Below are 9,179 nucleotides of genomic sequence, written 5' to 3'. Positions count from 1 at the left end.
TCGTGATCCGTGCGCCTCGGCCTCCCAAAGTGCTGGGATTACAGGCGTGAGCCACTGCGCCCGTCTATGTTTTATTTTTATTTTATTTTTTATTTTGAGATGGAGTCTCACACTGTCGCCCAGGCTGGAGTACAATGGCGCAATCTCCCCTCACGGCAACCTCCACCTCCTGGGCTCAAGCAATTCTCCTGCCTTAGCCTCCGGAGTAGCTGGGATTACAGACATGTGCCACCACGCCCAGCTAATTTTTGTATTTTTAGTAGAGACGTGGCTTCACCATATTGGCCAGGCTGGTCTTGAACTCCTGACCTCGTGATCCACCTGCCTTGGCCTCCCAAAGTGCTGAGATTACAGGCGTGAGCCACCATGCCCGGCCCTGGTGTCTGTGCTCTTAAACACAGTCCATACTTCCTCTCCAGTCTCAAGGCTGCTCAGTAGCCTCCTAACTCACCTCTGTGTCCTCTGATCATCCCCACTTCTTTCTCATTGAAGTTGAGAGAGCTTTACAAAATGCTCATCAGAGTCAGCCCATCCTTACCCACACCTTGAATATTTCAGTAGCTTCCCTGTGGTCCTCAACCTAAAGATCAGAAGGCCTACCTATTCTACTCAGCTCACACTTAACCCCTCCCTCTCTGAGCTCCAGCCCCACTGCTCTTCTTTCAGTCCCTGATCATGCTGAGCTGCCTCAGGAGTGGGGTGCCTTCTCCCCAGAGCTCATCCTTCCCTTCCCCTATTCAGTTAGTTCAGTTCCCCACCTCCTTTAGATCTGATACTTTTCTGACTTGAAAACTCCTGTTGCAGGGCAGGGCAAGGGGCTCACGCCTATAATACAAGCACTTTGGGAGGCCAAGGAGGGAGGCTCACTTAAACCCAGGGATTCGAGACCAGCCTGGGCAACAGTGAGACCTTATCTCTATAAACAAAACAAAATAAAAACCTCTATTGTAGGCTGTCATACATAGGGAATTATCCTGCTTTGCAAGGGTCATAATTGAACAGTTTGCATTTGTTTTGATTATACATATAAATAAAATATATTTTGAAAGCATGTGGGCCGGGCGTGGTGGCTCATGCCTGTAATCCCAGCACTTTGGGAGGCTGAGGCAGGCGGAGCACTTGAGGTCAGGAGTTCAAGTGCTTGGTTAACATGGGGAAACCCCATCTCCACTAAAAATACAAAAATTAGATGAGTGTGGTGGCATGAGCCAGTGGTCCCAGCTACTCTGGAGGCTGAGGCATGAGAATCGCTTAAATACAGGAGGTAGAGGCTGCAGTGCCACTGCACTCCAGCCTGGGTGACAAAGCGAGACTTCCTCTCAAAAAAAAAAAAAAAAAAAAATTGCACTTAATACATTTTTATTCAATAAGTGAATGGGAGATTCGGTTGTTCAATTATGAATACTTTTGAAATCAAGATAGAAGTGTAGGCACTGGAATTATAACATTAAAATAGCAGTAAAGTTTTCTTTTGACTACCAAATATTTGTAGGAAATTTTACACACAAAATTAGTTATTTCTCAGAAAACACAATAAACTTGGAGTTATTCCTACTTTACATTTGAAAAACCAGTGCACAAATAGGTTGCACTCTGCTCCAAACTTCCTATAAATTACAGCTCCAACAAACCTGACAAAAAGATATTTGACTTTTTTTTTTTTTTTTTTGCTTTTTCATGAGGAGAAGGGACAAGGTCTGGCTCTATTGCCCAGGCTAGGGTGCAGTGGCATGATCACAGCTCACTGCAGCCTCAAATTCCTGGGTTCAAGTGATCCTTCTACCTTAGTCTCCTGATGGAACTACAGGCACGTGCCACCACACCCAGCTAATTTCTTTTTCTATTTTTTGTAGAGACAGGATTTCACTAAATTGCCCAGGCTGGTCTTAAACTCCCGGGTTCTGGCAGTCCTTCTACCTCAGCCCCCCTAAATGCTTAGATTACAGGCAGGAGCCGAACATATGTGGCTTTTTGCTTATTTCCAGAACTCAGTAATATTATTTCCAGTTATTTCCAAACATTTTAAATTAAATTGTACTAATTTATTTTATGTATAGGATGCCAGCTAACCCATGTTTTAAATGGTTGGTGTAATTCTTTTAGAATTGCGTTCCCAGAAATAGTAGTGGACCCAATAATTTATAAGTGATTAATCCCAGTATACACTCCATCTGTTCATACCAAATTAGTTTGTACCTTGCCCAGAATTAGATGTTTCAGTGCCTCAGTTTATTTTAAATTCAGAACTCCAATTATTCTGTTTGTTTGTTTGTTTTGAGACGAAGTGTCGCTCTGTCACCCAAGCTGGAGTGTGGGGGCACCATCTGGACTCACTGCAACCTCTGCCTCTCCAGCTCAAGCAATTCTCCTGCCTCAGCCTCCTCACTAGCTGGGATTACAGGCACGCACCACCATGCCCAGCTAATTTTTGTATTTTTAGTAGAGAAGGGGTTCTCCATTGTTGGCCAGGCTGGTCTCGAACTCCTGAACTCAAGTGACCTGCCCACCTCAGCCACCCAAAGTGCTGGGATTACAGGCGTGAGCCACCACGCCCAGCCCAGAACTCCAATTATTCTGAAAGTTGCATTCAATTACACTGAGAAAAGAAAGATGATTCAATTATACACTCTATACACAAACCTTAACTAGTAAGTCATACTGGTGGTTATCAAAGGCTGTGGTAAAGAATTGTTAAATCAAAGCCCTAATATCTCCCCGATGACCTCAACTCACCTGGTTTCCTCTTTGCCGTCTTGGGGGTTGCCCAGTCCACAACCTGCACTTCCTTCTCCATTCCTGTGCTCCGTTTACTTACTTTCTCTGTCCGTGGATTTCTAGCCTGTGAGCAGATTACTAACACCATTTGGATTAAAGATGGTCTCTTATTTATCATTTTAGGACAAGCAATGAGATGTAGGAAAAAAATACAACAAAGTAAACCAAAGAACGAAGGAGACTTTGGACCCTGACAAGGGAGGATTTCAGTCGCACAGCCACTGCTTCCTTCACTTCACATCTCTTGACAACCTGACAGGGAGCATTGATCTGAGGAAGGATTTTTCAAATTATTTTAAGGAGAAAAACTTGAACTTCTTTGGGAGTCAGTAGGTTAGGGGTTCACTTACTGTGCTATTGGAAAAGTTACCAATAAAATTTAATACCAAACTTTAGTCATATATAAAATAGGGAATAATAATCACTGAGTTTTAAACCCTCAATTTGAGATATAAAAAAATACTTGGGCTGGGAGTGGTGGCTCACGCCTGTAATCCCAACACTTTGGGAGGACAAGGCTGGAGAATCACTTGAGGGCAGGAGTTCGAGACCAGCCTGGTCAAAATAGCGAGATTCCCCACCCACATCCAACTTGCCTTCTACAAAATAAATAAATAACAAATACTCTATAGACTTTAAAAGCTACTATTATTAGTTCGTTGGCAGATGAAATGATGCTCGGTATTAGTACAGAGAAACCTGGAGTTTTAGTTGGTTGAGTGATTTACTTAGGAAATGGAATGTATTTGGTACAAGAAAATAGCTTTCTTCAAGCCGCCAGCCTGGTCCCTGAAGTCTACTGTTTACACAAGTCCCATTATTAAATCCCTTCACACATCCTGCTCAAGTCTCTGGCCACATTTTTTTTTTTTTTCTCCCGGTAGAATCGTTCTGAAGGAGTCCTGAATCTCCCAAAGTCTCCGGAACCATACTTTGGATAATTACATTTAAAGTGCACAGAAAAGCGCCAGGAATGGTATTAGTAATTCAACCCAAAGGTCACCCCATGAATAAGAAAGAATGCAATTTTAGCATTTACAAATTGTGGGGGAGGGAACAGACGGGGAGAAGAAAAAAAGAGGTGAGGAGGGGAGAAAAAGGGTCTTCGGGCGGCAGGAAGTGGGAGGAGACTTTGCAAACAGCAATCTTAGGGCTGGGGCCATTTTGGAAGCATTTGCGAGGCTCCGCTTCTACAAGTATGGAGAAGGCGAAAGGCAAGGAGGTCAGTATAGTTTTAGTGGATTTGTTTTCTATCTTTGTCTTCGTGTTTCTGTCTTCCCTGGGCACTCTTGATTTTTCTTTTGAGGAGAAAAGAATGTGCCTTCGAATTGTCTCTTGACTTTTTTTTTTTTTTTTTTTTTAAGAGTAAAGCCCAAGAACATGATTGCAGCCTGGTATATTGGAGTGAGGAGACAAGAAATGAGGTTTTCTAGGGTTAGTTGAGGAGGTTGAGGGTATCAAAAGATAGGGGGAAAAAAAGAGGCCGGGCGCGGTGGCTCAGGCCTGTAATCCCAGCACTTTGGGCAGCCGAGGCGGGCGGATCACCTGAGGTCGGGAGTTCGAGACCAGCCTGACCACCATGGAGAAACCCCGTCTCTACTAAAAATACAAAATTAGCTGAGTGTGGTGACGCACACCTGTAATCCCAGCTACTCGGGAGGCTGAAGCAGGAGAATCGCTTGAACCCGGGAGGCGGAGGTTGCGGTTAGCCGAGATCGCGCCATTGCACCCCCAGCTTGGGCAACAAGAGCGAAACTCTATGAGAAAGTTAAAAAATTAGGCTTTCAGGTTAGTTTTGGAACAGGGTCTCTCACTTTGTCTCTCGGGCTGGAGTGCAGTGGCACCATCACTGCTCACTGCAACCTCGACCTCCCAGGCTCAAGCGATCTTCCCACCTTGGCCTTCCAAAGTGCTGCTGGGACTACAGGCGCGCGCCGCTGCTCCCGGCCGGGTTTTCTGTTTTGAAGAGGTGCTTTGTCCTGTCAGAAAGAATTAATTGAATATCGGGGCTAGAGGGAAATGGTAACGGGAGAAAAGGGTGGTAGGAAGAAGTAATTGAGCTGAGGCTGGAAAAGAATGAAACCCCTTAACTTCCTTTAGACGGACACAGATCCCAAACCAAAGGTCCTGAGACTGAATTCGTCCCGTTTTCCCAGCGTCCTTAGGACCTGGACCTAGGAGTAATCAGAAGCCAGACATTGACAGCAACGCAGACAGAAAGTGAAGGAAGGGAGGCTTTGAGACGTTGCACAGGCCCTGAACGGCCATATCCGAGCGCTCTCAGGTCCTCTTGATTTGAACCGGGTCATTTTTAACCGTCTCGGTTTTAGGTCATTTGTGAGGTCCAAAGTGAGACTTTATGTCAGGGTTATGCAAATGTAAATTTCAAATCCAAATGTAGAACTTCTGTAGAGATGTAAAAATGCCATACAAATGTTAATTTGTCCAGTAATCCACCCTGAAAAAGATTTAGATTTAGGAGAAATTTTACTATTGTGTTTTTTTTTTTAATGAATCGAGTTTCACTCTGTTGCCCAGGCTGGAGTGCAGTAGCCGATCTCAGCTCACTGCAGCCTCTGCCTCCCGGGTTCAAGCGACTCTCCTGACTCAGCCACCGGATTAGCTGAGATTGCAGGCGCGCACCACCACGCCCAGGTAGTTTTGGTATTTTTGGTAGTGATTGAGTTTCGATATGTTGGCCAGGCTGGTCTCGAACTCCTGACCTCCATCAGTCAGCCCACCTCGGCCTCCCGAAGTGCTGGGATTACAGGCGTGAGCCACGGAGCCTAGCCTTGATATTTAAATTTTCATTTATATCTAACGTACTCTTAATCTGTGTGTCTTTGTTACCTCTGATCCACAGCTTGTGTCTGAGAAGTAAATTGTTGCCAGATTGCTATGAGAATTAAATGAATGAAAATAAGGAAGGCCAAGACCAGGCACAGTGGCACATGCCTGTAATCCCAGCACTTTGGGAGGCCGAGGCAGAGAATTGCTTGAACCTGGGAGGTGGAGGTTGCAGTGAGCTGAGATTGTGCCACTGCGCTCCAGCCTGGACGACAGAGCGAGACTTCTCTCAAATAAAAAGAATATAGGGAGCCCTTGGGTGCGGTGGCTCACGCCTTTAACCCCAACACCTCATCTCTACAAAACATTAGCCAGGCGTGGTGGTGCCTGTAGTCCCAGCTACTCAGGAGACTGAGGCAAAGGATCACTTGAGGAGGTAGAGATCCGAGTGACCGTCCTGCCACTGCATTCCAGCCTGGGCGACAGAGCAAGCCCTTTTCTTTAATAAATAAATATTTTTTAAAAAAGAATGAAAATAAGGAACATATCAAAGCGAATGCCTGGTATGAGACGGGATCAATATATGTTACTGTCTCTGGATTAAACAACTTTTCTCCACTCCCACTTTGCTTCCTTTGATTCAATTAACCAGTATTTATTGAGTGCCTATGATGAAAAGGAAAGAAATGCTATCCTTGTGGAGCTTATAGTCAAGAGGAGTGTCAATCATTAATCAAATCACACAAACCAATTTAATTGCAATTAACAAGTAGTAGAAATGAGACAGTATGTAGTAGATTTGTCTGGAAGGACTAGAGGGGGTTCCCAGGTCGAATAACACTTGAGGTGAGACTCTTAAAAGAGGAAGAGTTTTAAGGTATAAGATTTTAAAGTGTAAACAGAAGTAGGGTGGAGGTTGGGGCTGAGGAATGTGTAACAACTTTGGAAAGGAAAGGAATTACGTGGCTGGAGCTTGGGTAGGGAGAGCAGTGTGAAATAGGAGGTAAGAGTCTGGTAGGTAATGTTAAAGACAATTATTTTTATGCTGAGAGCAATAAACCACTGAAACGATGTAAACTTCATAGTGTCACTCTGCCAACAGTGTTAGAAAATAATTTATTTGGAAGGGGTCAAGAATGAAGGATTGGGGGAAAAAATTCTTCCAGGTGAGAGATGATGGAATACAGTAGGTGAGTTAAGGGCCTTTCTTTCTTTCTTTCTTTCTTTTTTTTTTTGAGACAGTCTCATTTTATCACCCAGGTTGGAGTGCAGCAGTGCAGCCTCTACCTACCTCCCTGGCTCAAGTGATTCTCCTACCTCATTCTCTTGAGTAGCTTGGGCTACAGGCATGTACCACCATGCTCAGCTAATCTTGTTTGCTTTTTGTAGAGGCAAGGTTTCACTTGTTGCTCAGGCTGGTATCCAATTACTGGACTCAAGCGATCCTCTTGCCTTGGCCTCCTAAAGCACTTGGATTACAGGCGTGAGCCACCACGCCTGGCCTGCATGACACTGTGTATTAAGATGATACCCAGAGGAGAATTCACACTGCCAGTGGAGTCCAGTGACTGCCTTGGTGCCTCAGAAGCGAGTTATCTTGAGGCAGGTAGTGTATGTGTGGTTTGGACACTAGAGGAATGACTGACCAGCTCCTCTGTTCCCAGTAGACCTTCACAGAGAAGTCGAGGGAAGAGGATCAGCAGGCTTCTAATCAACCAAACATGATTGCTTTGCCAGGAACATCAGCAAAGGGAACCAAAGAAAAAATGTCTGTCAAAGGCAATAAAGGTAAGAGGTCTTCAAATCCTCAAATCCCACTTTCTCAGGTCTTAGAAGCCGAGGAAGTTTTCTGAAGAAGAAAAGCCAGGGAAGAAATTTCCATCATATATTGTGCAAATCCTATAGTTCATGGAAGTCTAGCTTAAATTGCACCTTCCTGAAGCATCTTTTGGTCACCATTGCCCTAACCGATCCCCTCCTATCTTCAGACTTCCACAGCATATTTGGTTCTGTTGATCATTTTTTCCTTCACTTGCTACTTGGAGTTAAGAATTTCAATGTGCAATGATTTGGGAACAGACAGCTGTAAATTTGAAGACCCATTCTTGAAACTGGACTTCCTATTCTAAAAATAAGTTTGAACAATATCTACCTTTATTCGGGTGTGGGAATGGAGTGTTAAAATGTACATAGAATAATTAAGTGAAGTACTTAGACTATGCCTAAGAAGTAATATGTACAGAGTAAACCCTACTAACTGTAAGTGTCATTACAGGCTGTATCTTTTTTTTTGAGACACCAAGACAGGGTGTTGCTCTGTCATCCAGGCTGGAGTGTGGTGGCACCATCTCAGTTCCCTGCAACCTCTGCCTCCCTGGTTCAAGAGATTGTCCTGTCTTAGCCTCCCAAGTTAGCTAGGATTGCAGGCGTGTGCCACCATGCCTGGCTGATTTTTGTATTTTTAGTAGAGATGGGGTTTTACCATATTGGCCAGGCTGGTTGTGAACTCTTTGCCTCAAGTGACCCATCTGCCTTGGCCTCCTGAAGTGCTGGGATTACAGGTGTGAGCCACCAGACCCAGCCTTAGACATTTTTTTGGCACGATCCTGGCCCACTAAAACCTCTGCTTCCCGGGTTCAAACAGTTATCCAGCCTCAGCCTCCCAAGTAACTGGGATTACAGGCATGTGCCATCACGCCCAGCGAATTTTTTTTTTTTTTTAGTAGAGACGGCATTTCACCATGTTGGCCATGCTGGTCTCAAACTCCTGACCTCAGGTTATCCCCTCACCTCGGCCTCCCAGAGTGCTGGGATTACAGTGTGAGCCACTGCGCCTGGCCAAATATCTTTACTGAATGAAGGATGAACAGAAACAGCACAGCTAAGGAAGCATACCTGCTATGAAACCAGAGTGCTGCCCTGAGTAGGGTGGGCTGGCAGAATTAGGGATATTAGTGGTTGCCTGTGTAGCATTGTCAGGTGTTGAGTTTGCTTTGTGGATAGAGGACACCACTGAGTATTATCTCAAGTCTAAGAGAGCGGTAATTCCCCCGGGATGAAAGTGCCATCTCCGGTGCCACCACCTGGGTTATGCGGATTAAGGGGTTCACAAAGGTATGATCTCAAGTCTAAGACAGCGGTAATTCCCCTGGGATGGAAGTGCCATCTCTGGTGCCACCACCTGGGTTCTGTCGATTAAAGGGTTCACAAAGGAGCACGTGTACTTGAGTAGTGGGGAGATCTAGGAATAAAACTGGGATTTAGAAGTGGTAAGTCCTAGGTTTGAGAGGGATTGAACTATTAATAACTAAAACTGATTTTAGGCTGGGCGTGGTGGCTTAGGCCTGTAATCCCAGCACTTTGGAAGGCCTAGGTGGGCAGATCACAAGTTCAGGAGTTTGAGACCAGCTTGGCCAACATGGTGAAACTTCACCTCCACTAAATATAGAAAAAAATTAGCCGGGCGTGGTGGTGGGCATCTGTAATCCCAGCTACTCAGGAGGCTGAGGCAGGAGAATCGCTTGAACCCAGGAGGCGGAGGTTACAGGGAGCCAAGATCGCGCCACTGCACTCCAGTCGGGCGACAAAGCAAGACTCTCTCCAAAAAAAAAAAAAAA

The 9,179-nt window shown here is 45.1% G+C and overlaps 1 protein-coding gene across 1 annotated transcript in view; it reads left to right on the top strand.

Moving 5' to 3' along the window:
* The first annotated feature begins 3,973 nt into the window (after positions 1–3,973).
* DPPA4 (developmental pluripotency associated 4) overlaps positions 3,974–9,179 on the top strand; it is a 12,163-nt gene continuing 6,957 nt past the window's right edge. Inside the window, 3 exon segments of the mRNA XM_017870835.1 lie at positions 3,974–3,997; positions 7,230–7,350; positions 8,566–8,603. Of these exon segments, the coding sequence (XP_017726324.1) occupies positions 3,974–3,997; positions 7,230–7,350; positions 8,566–8,603 (183 nt within the window).

Source organism: Rhinopithecus bieti, unplaced genomic scaffold, assembly GCF_001698545.2.
Source record: "Rhinopithecus bieti isolate Rb0 unplaced genomic scaffold, ASM169854v2 scaffold_5478, whole genome shotgun sequence".
NCBI classification, from domain to species: domain Eukaryota; kingdom Metazoa; phylum Chordata; class Mammalia; order Primates; family Cercopithecidae; genus Rhinopithecus; species Rhinopithecus bieti.
This window is presented reverse-complemented; position numbering and strand designations above follow the sequence as displayed.